The 16,933-nt window shown below is 39.5% G+C and overlaps 1 protein-coding gene across 5 annotated transcripts in view; it reads right to left on the reverse strand.

Annotated features, from left to right (window-relative positions):
- Positions 1–12,717: 12,717 nt before the first annotated feature.
- Positions 12,718–16,933, reverse strand: part of PRUNE2 (prune homolog 2 with BCH domain) — a 128,566-nt gene continuing 124,350 nt past the window's right edge. For all 5 annotated transcript variants that reach the window (XM_064735199.1, XM_064735198.1, XM_064735196.1 and 2 more), the window contains one exon: positions 12,718–15,488. In XM_064735199.1, the coding sequence (XP_064591269.1) occupies positions 15,467–15,488 (22 nt within the window). In that variant the 3' untranslated portion in view covers positions 12,718–15,466. The remainder of the gene's footprint in view (positions 15,489–16,933) is intronic.

Below are 16,933 nucleotides of genomic sequence, written 5' to 3' on the forward strand. Positions count from 1 at the left end.
TTAATTCATATTAAAAAATGTTTAAAGTTTAGACTAATTTTCATGACAGATAGGGTTATGAAAAAGAAAGAAGACCTGTTTGGTAAGTTACAAACCAGGAGTTATCAGGAAATTCCAGATCCACAGATGTTCCATGAGTGCCGGAAGAGTCACTCTTCTTTAACATCCTTTTAGCTTTAAAAGGGATGTAGCAGCTTTTTGTACTTATTAACCAACACTCATAATTCACTTTTTAAGCTGTGGGTAAATGCTATAGAAATGTGCATATCTTCTTAAATATTTCGTTGATCTAATTTTTAACAGAGCACTCTGTCTTTCTAGGACAGTTTTTTTCAGATATATATTTCCATGAGCAATGAAATTATTTTAATGATAAGTGCTAGCCATCTGTAACAGATCATTTCACTCCTTAGTAACTTCACTGGCTTCAGTCAGTGTTTCTGAATGCTGCTAAACAAGCTGACTGCAGAAAAAACAACAGAATATTTAGATTTAGCCAGGCGTTAAATTTTAAGCCACCGTAAGTAAGTAGCTTTATTGTCCTCATTACAAGCTAGTTCCTTTTCTGTACACAAAAACAACTCCCACCCCAAATGGTCACTCAATAGTAGCACTTCAGTCACAAAACCATCAAACTGGTGATAATCTTGGAAGTCTTTTCCAAGTGAAAGGATTCTGTGGAATGGCCCCTGATTATCCAGAAAGCTGCAGGGCCATGGCACAAACCTGCTTGCTCTGAGGCTCACCCAGCACTGCCACTGCCTCCACAGCTGCTGCCATTGCCACATCTCTTCCCACTCCATTCTCAGCAGGGGCAGCAACACAACACCAGACAAGGGCAGCAGCACTGGTGATGCCAGCAACAAAAGGGAATCATGGACAACAGCAGAGCTGAGGATTGGAGCAGCAGCAGGGGTGCCCGGAGAGGAATGAAACTGAACCTAAATGTGAAATAAAGTGCTATTTAAGTAAGCTTATAATCAGAATCCAGCAAGCTGCAAATGGGCTTTAACATTAATTGCGCACAACATAATATACTACAGTATATTATGTTGTGCACAATACAGTGGTTTTAAATACACTTGTTTATAGCAAATAGCAACTACTTCTGTCACAACTTTAGTAAACAAGAGGCAGTCATGGTGCCCTTCAAGAACAGGGCTGTGTCATGAACCATCCCAGTTCTCATTTGCTCACTGACACACTGGGCTTTCTGAAGTTTTTGTACCTAAATGTGAAACTTTTCTTTCCTAAATTTTTAAAAAATTCCACCTATGTTTCTGCAGAAGCTTTCCTGGATACCTAGATTTTACTTCTAGGTTTAAGCCATCAGATGCCCATTATTTTGTCAGGTCTACTCTCAGTGAACTGTCTGGAGGAAAAATACATGTTTATTACGCACTATTTCCTCTGTAAGGGATTAGTCATGGCAAAGATGGGTAGCAATTGTATCCTTTTAAATCATTTTGGCATCCACCTGTCTGTACTTACACGCAGCGCCCTGTCATGTTAGGCTGTTCAGGGCACGGCATCACAAGCATCTGCCACACGCTGTGATTGTGAACCCTCCAAGGAAACAGGAGAGCCTACCTAATAGCCAGTATTGTTTGGATGCAAGAAATAACACCCAACTTTCTGCTCTGGTTTTGGTTTTGGAATACGAGTTCTCCGTGTCCAATCCCCACAGGATTCAAAACAACCACTGACTTTAAAGCAAGCTGCCTGAATTAGCATGGGCAGTCCTCAAGAAATGCTTATCACATTGAGTGAATTCTCATTATTTTTCATCTTTATTTTTCATCATTATTTTTCATTTTTCACTCCATTTTACATGGAGTAGCTCAGTTTTTGTAACTCTCCTTTTAAATATGTTTAACATTTGTACATACCTTGGCTCTCCCAAGTCTGAGACTCCAGCCCAGACAGCTCACTTCATCCATCCAAAGGGAATTCACTGATGTAAAGGGCGTCTCAACTAACTATGACATGATCCTAAAGTCACTTCTGTTCACTTCAATCTGGAAATGAGGATTCAAAGCAATGCAATTATACAGGCCTGACTAAAATGACACAGACTTTCCTCCTGTCTAAATGAATGTGAACAAGAGTAAAACTGGAGAAAAATAACAGTTCTGTTGAAAAGTCCTGAGCACATGCCCATGGAAACTTTTAAGAGGCTAATAAATAAGACCATCTGAGTGAAAGAGGCTTTTATACTCAGCTTGAGACTGCAGTGGGTGAAACTGATACCCAGCCAAATTAGTATCAGGCACTCTCAGCAGAACTGAACTCTCTCATTTCGTAGTAGTTACTACTGTTCTGAAGTAAAAGCTTTAGCTAGTGTGTGATTAATACTGTACACTGATTTGGTGAGAGCACCAAATGAATAAAAAAGGATTTAAAAGGTAATTGTATCTGCCAGCTTGAAGAACTACTTTCCACATCTGATGAACAGAACAGCAAACAGAAGACAGGAAGTCTCTGAAGAGACCGCCAGCTAACTGTGGAAAAAATGCATGCATACCGAGAATGTCTGGAGGCAGGTACTGAGATAAGTAAGCCAGCTGAGGCTGCCTTTATGCTAGTGAGCAGCAGCAGTCAGTGGGCTCACCCTCCCGCCACAGCCTCCAAGACAATGCACTCACCTTTTAAAATATTGCTGACTGCTAAAAACAAATTGAGAGTACATTATAAAGCAAGGATACTTTGCCACCATGTGGCATCTTCTCTGCATTTCCTATCTTAAACTGGCTAGTACTTAGAAAAGAAATCATCTATGAATGCCAAGAAACCCTAGAATGGATTGTTTAATTGTATTTTCACACTACTGATGTTACCCAATTTACAGCAGAGAACAAAATACACATGTAACTTTCTAAAAATTATACACTAAAATCCCTGCAGAGACATTTAACCTTCAAAAGATGTTAGCTGTCCACTCCATCACTACTGAAGTTATGACCAGTGTGGCTAGAAAGTAAATTTAATTGGTTATTTGGTCAAAGTACAAAAAAGAAAGAGCAGCACTCCAGATGTAGTAAACTGAATACATGAAGCAAAGCTTCATACTAGCATTCATAGAAAGAGCTTCTGGTCACCAATATAAGTGTTCACATTTTAGGAAATGGGAGAGGTTAACAGGTTGTTTTCAGCTGTACACAGTTGCATTGACTCACTCTGAATTTTTTTTTTTTGTCAAGATGAGTATACAAATACTAACTTGTACTACTTATCAGGTACTCTCCACCTACCAGTAGTAGAAATGCTAGCAAAACGCTTTAGGGGATGTTAGGTTTTCTATTAACAGTAATAACAGTTGGCTCCTCCTGTCTTTGAAATAGAGGATTGTTAATAAAAAGAATGACTAAATTGTTAGGGGACTGCAGTAGGACTAGATGAACACATAAAAATAACAATATGATTCACCTCTGAGCTAAAAGAGTCTGAGTTCACTGCTCCCCTTAAGCAATCTCTTCTTAAAAAATGTCAAAGTAAGTCTTCAGATTAGTAGGCAATTTGAAATACACTGTGTTTGTTTATCCAGACTACATTTAATCTGGTGTTAAGCACAGTGCTGTGTTACCTAATTCACCTTTGCTCACTGGAAGTGTAAGCAATGGAACATGGTGGTATGCTGGTGATCATCAAAGGCAGGTACAGCTGCTCATAAATGCAGTAAAGCATATTGCTGACAAAAATGACAAGCTTTTTTATTCCTTGACTTTACTTTTTACCTGAACTTTTTCCCCCACCTTGTTAAAATGCTGGCTTAAGGAAAAGAGGAAGCAGAATCCATCCTCCAGAGTCTGAGACTAAGGCAAGGGGAAATTTTGTAATATTTTCACACAGTTACATTTTAAGGTTTTGGCTTAAACTGTGCTATCCCATTTGTTATGCCACTAGAATAGCTACAGACCTACCTATCACACAAAGATTTTTTAGGAATAGTAAGAATAATAATTTTATAAGAATAATAATGCTTATCAAACACTGAGGCCTTCACAGGCTGAATACTGCCAGTGGGTTTGGAGTTCACAGGCTGGATACTGCCAGTGGGTTTGGATTTCCACAAATGTTCCTCTCCCCAAAACAGAAGCAAAAAAATAATCATTAAAGGACATTTAATAGAAAGGGTAAGGAAGCAAAAGTGAAGGTAACACACAGAATAACTGGAAAACTATGTAGCCAGTTTCAAGATGTGAGACTTCTGAAACTGAAAAAGGTCTCACTGGGGAAGGGTGGAAAAACCTGTAACCAGACTTTTCCTGGGGGATTTATGTACCTGTAGAAATTGAGCCAAACAGTTTGAATTCAACACTGTTGCCTGTAGCCACCACAGATTTGTTACTTATTGCAATTCCCCCACCTCATAATGACCTGCTTGTCCCAGGCAGAAACACAGTTCAGCAAAACTTCAAACTTACAGGAGCTCGGTTACTTTTATTAAAACTATTTCCTGAGCTAAATCCATTTTTATCAATACTGGGTAACGTCTCAAATGAAGGTGTATAAGAAAACCTCATATATAAGTCTTGCAATAATATTTTTACTAGGTAACAGACTATTTGTATCACTCAGACCAGTTCAGGACTAGTTTCTACCAAGTGGCAGTTTTCTCCTTCAGGAGCATTGCAGTAACAGGTAAAACAGTCTTTCCCATGTTTCACTGCAGCTGGGATAGAGTATTGCCTTGTCAACAGAACAGCCAGAGAATGTAGGTGTGTTAGTGTGCTGGCTAGGCTGTTATTTTGCTTATGCAAATAGTTACAACCTATTGCACACAGTCTCAGAAATGCAAGACCAGGAAGAAGGCTAGTCCAGAAGGCCAGAGAGCCCGAGGGGGAAGGGTGTGCTGCGGGACAGCAGCAGGAGGACGGACAGTGTTCGGCCAGGCAGGAGTGAACTGGCAAAGGGCTGCTCAGACAAAATGCTCTCTCTAAACAACAGCCTCTCTGCAGGCCATCTTAGGAAGCAGAAATCGCCCAAGCCTGGTGAGGGAAAGGTATTTGTTACCATAAACTATGAGCAGAGTAAATTAGGCTTCTGTCTTTCTGAGCCACTGCATGGTCTTGAGCGAGAATTCTTAAGAACAGGGAAAAACACATTCCTTTAAACATGTATTTACTTTTAAACCGTGATCTGGCTCTACAAGAAGAAGCTACCAAAACACAGACCCAGTCAGGTTTTCACTTTTCTTGTTAATATACTCAGAAAAATCTCATCTTTTCAACCTGGATCTCCAAATGACTAATTTTTATTTTTGATTTCCCATCAGCACCCAGTTTCTAACTCTTGAGTGATCTTGGAACAGCTGACAGAAATGTCTCTCTGATTACTCTGTCTGCTGATTACTGCAGCAGTTGTAGACCACTACATTCAAAAACTTGTATTTCCCAAGCCAAGGCACTGAATAGGCACCCTATAACGCCTGCATGTTCAAAAAAATGTGCAGTCGAAGTTTGTTCAACTTCTTGGATGGAGCTTACTAAATATTAAAAACCTCACTGGAGACCCACAGAACTTTCAAGTTATTAATATCAATATTCATATCAATATTGATGTTTAAATAATCTGGAGTTTTCTAAACACATTAAAATGTTTTTATGTTTGCCCCTTTTTTATGACGCAATTAGACTTGTTTGCTCTCTTCTCCTCTTTCTTTTCTAGCAGGTGTTGTCAGGGATACTTGTGTTGACTTCCTTATTTGTGTTTCTTTACTCAAGACAATGTCCAGGCACCCAGCAAGCTCAGTAATTTACAGAAACAAAATCCTAGGTGAAAGCAGCACAACATAACTCAAGATTCTCTCTCACAGCTGCTGCTTTAAGTTTTAGCTTTCATATTCTTCAGATTCTGTGCTGCCTAGGTGCGTAGCTCTTGCACATCTCTATCAGTCCTCACCAGTACCTCTGAAGGCCTGTCACACACCTGCTCCTCCATGCACGCCATGAGGACTAGCAGAATGACAAATGAAGCTGGCTAAAGCAGGTGCCAGTATATGGGCAGGCTCCTTGTGGCCTCCATGGCAGGAGGACACCTATCACGGGGGACGCTCTGAGCACTTGTGGCCTCCATGCTGCTTCTCCCGTGGGAAAAGAGGAGGTCCTGGAGCCATAGGGGCACCTCACGGACTTCAGATCTGGATGTATGCAAGTGAAAAGAAACCAAAACAGGCAGACCCTCCAAAGGTTTTTCTTCCCCTTGAATTTACAAAATCTTCCTACAATTCACACTAAGAATGAAAAAAAAAAAAAGGCAAATAGCAGTCAGATATTGTGTTACCAGATGGTGAGTTATCACTGAAATAAAGTTAAAACTAAAAGGACCACAGACTCTGCATTTTTGCAGAGTACTTGAAGAAATTCACAAATTTATTCTGTTGGGCATAAAAATGGCTGTGTCCCTGGGACAGCTAACCTAACATACAGCACATCATCAGGCAGCTGAGCAACAGACGCAGATCTTTCAAAGCTTGAATGCAACAGAAAAGCTGGAATGCAGTATAATCTTTCTCAGCTCTGGCTTTGCTCATAAATTTATGCAGCTATACATATGCACATATATTTATTAACATGTGTCTACTTTAACACATCATATCACACCTGTCTACCTAGGTGAGTTGTCACCACTCTGTTTCATAATCTTTGAGCTTCAGGTCACCAAAGACTCTGAGAAACCTTCTTGCGCTTCCTCAAGATTCCCACTGCACCACATTCCTACTTCAAGAGAAGGCACTTTAAAAAAGTGCTGTGTGAATCAGAAACATGGAAAAACTAAGCCATTCATCAATAGTAATTATTCATTTGAAGCTGGCATAAAGTTAGGAAGCTTATAAATGGAAGAAGTGCTGGTGAATGGCAACAGGCAAGTAAAAACACCTAATATGGATCATTTTTATTATTAGTAGTATTACTATTTTTACTAGTATATTAGAAGTAGTAGTAGCAGCAGTAACAATAATGATAATTATTATAATAACAACAACTTTCCAGGCTAAGCAAACAGGAGACAAAAAAATCCAGAGTAAGCTATTAGGAATGAAAAGAGTGTCTCTTCTGGGTTCTATTCAGTATTTACAAAAAAAGCCCATATTTTTCCTAGGCTGTTCCTGCTCACATGAGAGGAAAATAGAGAACCAGCTTTGCAAAAAGTGCAGCAGCTGAAATCACAGTCGAAAATGAGAAGGGTATCTAGGCAGCCTCAGATGAGTAATTCTGAGGGGACTTTACCTCTTTGTCCCTGTGTGATTTGGCACAGCAGAGTGCTTTTCCCCCCACCACCACCCGCCCCCTAGGACCTGCTAGACTGGGCAAGTCAACAAAATTGGTGACAACATTGTTTCTGTGGGCTCACATCACTAGCCTTATGCATTTTTACTCCCTTCATACTCTGGCAATTGAGAAAGTGCTCCACAGCAGGTACTGAACCTGTCTGACAAGCCTCCCATGAACTGAAAGCTCAGAACACCAACAGCATCTGGACCAGTGTCTAGATCACTGTTTAGATCACTGATCACTGCCCTGTTTAAGGCACAGCATTTTAAGCTAAACATGCCTGAATTCAGATTTAGCAAGCCAAAATTATGTTTATCAGCAGTAGACGGTTTTGAGCTGGCATACTGGTTTTGGCTGGGATACAAGTTCACTTTCTTCATAGTAGTTTGTCTGGTTCTGTTTTGGATTTGTGGTGAAAATGACATTGACAGCACACAAATCACAGAACCATAGAATGGCCTGAGTTGGAAGGGAATTTAAAGATCATCTAGTTCCGGCCTACCTGCCATGGACAGGCACACCTTCCACTAGAGCAGGGTGCTCCAACCCCCATCCAACCTGGCCTTAACCAGAGGTGGGGCACCCACCACTTCTCTGGGCAATCTGTTCCAGTGCCTCACCAACCTCCCAGTAATTTTTTTTAGTCACTGCTAAGCAGGCTTACACAGAGTGAAGCCACATTCTGCTCCTCCACCCACACCACCAGCAACTGGGAGTGCACAAGGAGTGGGGAGGGGACACCACTGAACCCAGCTGACCAAAGGGATATCACCACTTCACCATAAGGCAATGTGCTCAGCGGACAGAGCTGGGGAGAAAAAGAAGGAAGGGTTGTGTTCACAGCTTTTCTCTCCATCTAAAATGAGCTGTCAACGAGAGACAATTCTCACAGTTACTGGGTGTCACAGCCTACCAGACAGAACAGAGATTCCAAATCTCCAATTACTGAAAGTAAACAAAATCCTAATTTGAAGGAAATTTTTCCAAAGAAAATTGATTCCAGAGAAAACAGCAGCAGCCAGTACCTATGAATCTTTCCTCCTGGGAGTGCAGTGACCACCTGGATAGTGTAACCTTATTGGTAGCCCGTGTTCTGGGTTCATCTGCTCAGTAAGTACGATCATATCAGTGATGGAACTCCACCAAAGCCAACTCTTCTACTTAAAAAGTATCAGACCAAGGTCAAGGTCTCACTAATTTTGGATCAAGGTGGACCAAGGTCTAATTTTGCTGCTTGATCCTAAAACCTGCAGTGCTCAATCCACTTCTCTCACCATACTGATTTTCTTTCCTGTTCCAGTGGTAATGCAGTAGGAAGTGAGCCAGCAGATAACCAGAGGTCTTTTACTGCTGTATAAGTCTATGCCATCATATACCACTGTGAGAGTACACCTCAGGAGATGGCAGCTTCTTGTCTGAGCACTGCTATTGATCTGTCAAGTAATATGAGAATTCTCTCCTGAGGCGATAAGCTTTCTTTTTTTATTATTTTACATTGCATTTCTGGTCTCCATTTTCTTCTTTGGCATAGTTCATCCTCCATTCTGTCATTTCTCTCCTGGAGCTATTTTCCACTATGAAACACCATGTTCCATATGCCCCTCTACTGCATCTTGCTCTTTCCTTTCTATATTTAATTTGTTTCCTAATTCACACTTCTGACGTCTTCTGACTCATGCTTATTCTGTGCAAGTCACTAAGAAATGTGCAAAATTTTATTTTCTAAATTTGTGCAGCATTTCCCATTTTTCGGCTTTCTCCCCTGTGCTGTCTACACACTGGCTGAGTGAGTTTTATTCTAAACTGAGTGAACACCAGATTAGGCCACTTATCACCAGGTATTCCATCATTTCTTTAGACAAGGGGGGCAAATAACATTTGGAACAGAGCTCACTTGTGCTTCATTAAAGCAACAGCTCCAGGCAAACAGGCCTGCTATGCTTCAGGAGCTCTCCCCAAGGAGAATCAGAATTTGGAAGGAGACTAGAGCCTCAAGCAGAAAGCTGTCTGTAACCCTACCCTCCCCCAGTCATTTCCCTGACCTGTCCTTTCCCCTAGTTTCTCTTTCTCTGACTGATAATTTTAGCTGTGTTCCTTATTCTTACTTTTTACATCATAAAGGCCAAATTTCACATTAATATTCGATGTGTTCTTTTGGCTGACTGTTTAAGACAATGTTTCTCAGACTTCAAAGGGAGGAAGGCAGAGACGAAGTTTTGCAGAGATGAAGTTTTATGGTCTTAATGGCTTAACACAGGTCTGTGCTAGAAAGCCAGCACTTCATTTTGGGAGCCACTCTCTCATGGAGAGAGTCTACTTTGCATACCAGGCCCCAGGGAGCAGCATGGGAAGTACTCTGTGGATTATTTTCCTATCATTGCTAAAGGCAGCTTGGCTTGCTGCCTACTGAAACACATAATAGAGATAAGAAGATAAAACTTCAACATGGCATATTTGAATTTTCTTTTAACTGCTTATATTTTAGCAGTAAATTTGGACTTAAAAACATCTAAACAGACAATGCTGAGAAGTGAAACAAAGGAATAAATAAATAAATACCGAGAAGTGAAATAAAGGAATAAAAGGAGCTGTGGCTCGAAATGCTTAGAGTCTATCAGTTTTTCTGATAGACTAGATCCTGTATGAGAAACACTGCACTTTTTCTTTCTGCAGTAGCCCCCCAGAGGCCATGGCTGGTCAACTCAAACACAACAGGAACCTCATTCTTTGGAGTCGGTATTTACTCCTAACACTGTTCATAGGTCACTACTGTAGTGTCAGGACAGGCACAAGGTCGACTGGTATGACCCTCAAGGCATTTAAAAATCATTCAGAAAGAGTGCTGCGCTGCATTCAAACTGCTTGTTCATAATATATGATATTGGCTTGAAATGACATTTCTTCTGTCTTTACAATCCAAATGTAATGTACTATAGTGGTAACAGAGTACAGAGGCATTTTCACACCTAACATAATTCTGGTTTCAAGACCAAAATCTTCATCCTTTGAAACCAATAAAGACCTTGCTAATAATGCCAACATATATGCACATACTAGCACACAAAATTGATTTTTTTCTAATAACAACAGTATTCATTTAATAAAAAAAAAATTGCCTTTTGATTCCTATTTTATATAAAAGACCAAGACACTGGATTTTACAAAATGGAAAAAAAATAAAGGAGATTGCAAATGTACTTGTAAAATCAGTCATGTGTGTTTTTCTTTAAAAATACTAACTGCTGCAGGATCAACTGGCACACATACATCAAAAAGCATACAGCAGTCTGCACTTTTAAATGTGCTTTCATCTACCAAAAGTCTTGAGAGAAGTTCTGTCGCATTTCCACAAAGCTACATTTAAGAGGGTTATCTCAAATGCAGGAAAACAAGGAATAAAAAAAATGTGCCAAGCTTAGGCTGTAGTTCCTTTCAGATTATCCAATTTAGCAGGGCACAGCACAGCCCTACAATTCTACTGCTTGGTCTGAATGGACAAACCAGAGTCATTAAGACTGCTGACAGAATTCACACTGTGTGAGCAGTAAGTGACCACTTCTTCTGAAATGGGTGAATGTTTCTAGGAAAAATGAGTGTAAGAACCAAGCACATAATTTTTGAAGAGACTTCAGTACCTTTGCAAAGCAATTTTTTTGGGAGAACAGTTTGCATTTTGTAGCGGATGGTCTTTTGTCAAGCAAGGACTGCAGAACTGTAAATCATGACAGTGCAAACAGGAACAGCTGACATTTTGACTTCACAGTGCCATTCTCTGGTCTTCTTCTGAGCACAGGAGATAACTGACCCCATGGCAGCTGCATTTTGTAATGGGAACAGCGTGCCAGAAGGGTTGCATGACTGGAGGAAAGGTGTCGGATCTCAAGATCTCAGTCCTGAGGTGCTGAGCCACCGAGACCACCTTGGGGGGCTCAGGAGTCCTGGAATGTTGCCAGAAGTGTCTGGTGGCTGGACTTTGGTCCTACACAGGAGACGACAAGGATGAGGGCTTCACCGGGGTGAATGGTGAAGGGATTAGTTAATTAGAGGGTGAGACACAGGGTTTAGGATTTATGTACAGGGGGGTTTAGAGGAGTAAGATGGAGGAATTGGGGTGTGTCCTGTCCTTCTTCTTCTTCTTCTTCTCCTTCTCCTCCATCTTCTTTGGTGATGGTGGCACTTTTGGATTGGTTATTACTGAGAGTGCACCGAGTAATAAGAATAAATGGTATTGGGGAAAAATGATAAATATTGTACACGTAACAATGGGTATAAAGATACGTGGCTGCCCCGGAGGGCAGACAGTGTGCTCATGGCTGACTGCTGAGCAGATCTCTGTTCGGCTGAAAGAACATCTTTTAGATAAACAATTAATAAACATAAAAACCGAAAGAAGAACTGAAGCCTCTTCCCGTCCTTTGATACGCGGGCTGCCCCAAGGCCACCTCGGGCCTTTCCAGGCCCCTCAAACAGCCGAGATAAACCGGACAGAAAGGGACAGCGAATGAGAAGGTAAACCGCTGATCTCCTCATACTTGCTGAATTGGCTTCATCTGTGCCAGGCAATACAGGGACACCCCTCTTGCTCCTAGAAATTAATGAATTTGGCTGCACAGCTAACACAATCTGACCTGTCAGGTATTCTCACTAGTAGGAAATTGAGGGTCACTTCTTACACTTAAACTAGTAATTTGAAAACATCTGATAAATCTCCAAACATATCAAAAGTCAAAAAACCTATTTTCAACAAGTATGAAAGGCTTGTTTAATCAAACTTCTTTGACTCTGAACAGGTCTAGGAGCACGCAGAGAGCTGCTTTCAGGTGGGTGGCAAGTAAGAAGCCACAGTTTCTTCATGCCCTTTAATCTTGTATTTGGAGCCTACTGGACAATGATCAGGATAGCTCCAAAATCAGCCAGCTGTACTTAGTGGCAGTACAGATTGGCCCATTTGACACAGATTAGAGCGGCACGTGGGCACAATGTACCAGGGAGCTGAGAGGATTCCGCGTCCACCAGCAGCTCTGACCCCTTCCTTCAGTGAAGTCAATCAGGTTGTTAACCTGCCCAGGGTGGTTTCAGTCAATCTCCTTCTGCCCCATAGCTTTTGACCTTCTGACATATAAGATGGACGGACTGTCTGTGGGTTTGATTTAACATAATAGCACAGACATAAATTAGAAAGAAATTTAAAGAGTTCCTTCTGCTTTCTTTCAGGAACAATACTGCTAGTATCAACAAAGCCTGGATTTTAATACATGGAGATGGAGAATAATCCCATGAGACATAAAACTGACTCTGTTTCAGTTTTTAGAAGGACAGACAGGGAATGCAAAATATAACAAAATATTTCTATACTACAGAAAGAAGTGATCTAAACCAACCAAGTGCACCCAGGGAATAAAAACCTCTGCAATGTGGAGTTGAAAGGAAATATGTCCAGTAGTGGGTTGCAATTCTTTATTTCTGATTCATAGGTATATATATCCATACAATGCTATTAGATATCCTTGTATTGCTTAATCTATAATTTAAATCAGTATAGGTATTTTAGCAAAAAAATTTGCAGCTACTAATTTATATTTCATCTGAGCACTCTGATACACAGTAGAAAAAATCCATATATAAAAGCTTGTATCTGTGCAATACATACTATATTTCTCTTTCAACAAACTACTGATTTAGTAATATTGATATGTTATTGTTAGTATAACATAGAATTGCTTTATCATAACATTAAAAAACTTTTCAAAATATATTAATAAGCAAAGATAACCACACTTTGATCCTGCAATCATTTTTTAACTATCACATCAATGCCCCATTTTGTTTTAACGTGCCATCTGGCTTAAACAAATTCCTTTCATCTCAGGCTGCCACCATTATTCTGCCCATAATAACAATATTAATTTGTAACTTTGCTGTTTAGTAATTTCCCACAAAGCAAGTAGAATTAAACTCAACCCTGAGCTGATGTCCACCATTAAAGTCACAAATCTCTTATACCCCACATAGGTCTCAAAGAGTGAATGAAGATTTGTGCTGAACCTCTGCTTTGTGGCGAACTTCTCTTCTAGTGGAAACTTTTCTCATCTATTGCGTAACACAGATCATGTGGCTCGTCTTAAGAGGCTTCAACTACAGGTCTACAAAAGATGCAACTTCATGCAACTAAATGCTTTAATAGTTTAGATCATAATGAAGCTTAATTAGCATCTGGAAGTCGATACAAATATTAATCTGTACATAAAACATTATCCCCAATATACTAAGTGACAGCACTTTTATAAGGCAGACACAAGCCAGGATTCAAATATCTGAGAAAAGGTGGACACTGCCAGACTCTAGTTTAGGACAAGGTTACAGAGCAGCAACAATGGTCAGCAGGATTAGGCCCTTCCTTTGTGAAAATTTACAGAACTGACAGAAAGATGTCATACAGCTGACTAGCAAGTAGGACAGAGACGCCAGCACAGAGCAGAGGGCACATATCCTGGTTTGCACTTTGGCCAATAAGAAAGCACTCTTCTGCCCTTCTGACAATTTTGTCAGTCTTCATTACAATGGCTGAACAACTACGCTCATCACAACAGACTTGCTTCCCTGCTTGCAGACTACCTTGCAAATACAAGACAGAAACTGACAGAGCTGGAAAAGTGCAAACCCCCCCAAAAAAACCAATCAAACTTTTAAATGAAGGACAGAACAGGACTTTCAGTTTAGATCCTGCTGAAAAAATGAAGGCTCATGCTCTACTGACTCCGCTTAAACCTTATGCCCCAAGAATTACTTTGCTTTTTTTCTCTTTCATCAATAATTCTGAACTGAAAGCAGGACTAGAGTTAGACCATACTAATAAGGTGCAACTTATCTTGAATTGTTAAGTCTAAGGATTGTTAAGTCAGAGATCACTAGATAATTAACTTGCACACTTCTGTAAAAGCATGATCTGAGAAACTAAAGCTATTTCCCAGTAAGGAGAAGAACTTACTGTAGTATCTTTTTTGCAAATAAATAGGACCCCAGCAAACAAAAGATGCTTAGGGTTTTTCCATTTTTATCTTTTTACTGGTGTGTTCTGTGACACAGACAATAAATACCATTATAAGACCTATTTTTATCTAATAGAAATACTTGGAGCAAAACTTTAACAAATCTTCCTAACAAATGAGTATGGCTTCCAGCTTTCAGCTCCCAGTAGGAAATAGTATTTGATTCATATTCAGAGAATTAATAGCCTTTACAATTGGAGACAGGATGTCACTTGAAGACTCATAACTTTTAAAAAAGTGTTCTGGAAGATACAGACTTAGAAAGCAGCAATAAATTAATGGTCCAAGGATTTTAGAATATATGAAAGTAATTTACAGAATTAGCTGCTTTGAGGAAATTATGCCTAAAATAAATATACTAAATGAAATTATTAAAAAAAAGTTAACTTCAGTTACTCATTCATCCTCTGGGAAGTCTAACGAGACTAATTATTATTTTTTAGTATATCACACTTTTCTCTGATCAAACAAAAAAGTCATTTAATGAAGATGGAAAGACTTTCAGACCTCAAGAAACACAAATTCATAACAGCATGAATAGTTTGCGTTGGAAGGGCCCTTAGGAATCATCTAGTTCCAGCCCCTTTGCCTTGAGCAGGGACACCCTTCACTACAACGGGCTACCCAAAGCCTGATCAAACACAGCCTGCCAAACTCAAGAAAGTCCTGCATAACTTCTAAAGTTATTTTTAAACAGCAAAGTTGCTGCTGCTCTGTGACATAAGCAAACTAACACTTATTGTAGCAACAACTATTGTGTTCAGCTATGCATAAACATTAATATGCTGAAGACAAAAATTAAAAAATCCCCATCCTCATGGACCTATTCATGAGGCACACTGTTGGTAAAATGGTATCCTTTTAAACAGAAATGGCACGCACAGAGAAACCAATGCTAGATGATATAGCTTTCCTAATGAAAACTGTTTCTGAAAACAACAAAAATAACCAGGACCCAAAATTCTGCTATTTCCATGGCCATAGGATTGGCTCTTTTGGTCTTCTTGAACTGCTGAATGACAGGGGAAACTTATAAACCTAACAAAATTGACCAAATCACATATTGTACAGCGTGGTTATGATTGTCTGGGTGATGAAAATCCATGGGAACCCTCTTCTTCAAATGCCTGGCAATGATGCTTCTTATTTCAGGGTCATGTCAATCCTGTTTATTAAAGACAAAATGCCAAAGAACAACAACAAAAAATTAATGAGTGCTCTGAAAACAGAGCTAGTTATTTCCCCAAATGTGAGCTCCCACAAAGTGTTTAGTGGCCTTATCTCTCATTTACTTAAATGCAGTAGTGAGAAATAGCTTACATCTTATGTACATCTATGAAAGTACATACTTTAGTAAGTTATGTTACTGTTTTATTGGAAATAACAACTACTTTTCAGCAATTGCAATTTGAAGTGTATCACGTGTGGGAAGATCCACTGGTGGAATGACACAACAGTGTGGCAGGAATGGGTACTCCTAAAACGTACCTAAGCGTACAGTTTTGCTACATAGTGCAAAGCACATGGCATCAAAAACTTTAGAAGTATTCTTTAGAGTAAGAAGTTGTCTTCATAAATGTTGCCCCAAGATACAGGCTTCCTTAAAGAATACATAATTCAAAATTTCCTCAAGATTTATGAACTGTTACACAATGGTTCTTCCACTATGAATTATTTCCCAATATTTCTTTTAAAGTCATGGAGAGGTGAAAGGAGTTGAATAAAACAGAACAAAAGGGAGCATGATAATAGACAAAAGCCTTTGGAACAAAATGAAAGAGACAACAGAAGCAAACTAAGTACTGGGCAGACTCCAGAGGTGCTTCAGCAGAAAGCATACAGAAAAAAAGTCTGTGTAAAACAGCTGTTCTCAGAGTGAAGGGATTTACATAGGATGCTATTTCCTGAAGAAATGACATGACAAATAAGAGATATGATCACAGGAAAACTATTGCCACTTCTGAAGACAGATTCATATTTATGCAGAGAAAATAAATGCCATGAATTAACATTAATTTGACCTTAACTATATTTATTTAACATAAATGTAAATTCTCTTCTCATATTGCTTTTTGCTGCCCAGCTTATTGTTTGAGAAAAACAGGAAAGCTGTTCAAGCCACAAAAGGTCAAAATCATGCACAGTCTTCAACATGTCATTTTTTGTCCTTATGTCATCTTTTGTTCCTACTTTGAAAAACAGTTTTCATATTGACTCATTATAGAATAAAACAGTGTCTGAGAAAAAAAGAGATGAAGTAAAATATGAGTTCAGGAATCAAGAACTTAGCTTACGGTTATAACCTATGTATAAGCTATCACAGAGTGATTGCTTACTAGAGCACTGTTTGGGTTTTTTTGGTTTTGGTTTTTTTTTTTTTTTTAAGTGAAAACCAAAGCTTCAATTTATTTATGCAACTCTTTGCTACATACACTGTTAATTATTTGCCTGTTTATTAATACTCATGTTATTGGTGGAATCTTTTGTTGAGGATTCAGGTTTACTGCAGAGTATTTCCCGCACAGTGTGAGACAGCAGTGATTTCTGTATTTCTACAGACCCATCAGACGGGCAGGGAGAGCAGAGGCCTCAATCCCTCTGCCCTGTGCA

Source organism: Zonotrichia leucophrys, chromosome Z (assembly GCF_028769735.1).
Source record: "Zonotrichia leucophrys gambelii isolate GWCS_2022_RI chromosome Z, RI_Zleu_2.0, whole genome shotgun sequence".
In the NCBI taxonomy this organism is placed as follows: domain Eukaryota; kingdom Metazoa; phylum Chordata; class Aves; order Passeriformes; family Passerellidae; genus Zonotrichia; species Zonotrichia leucophrys.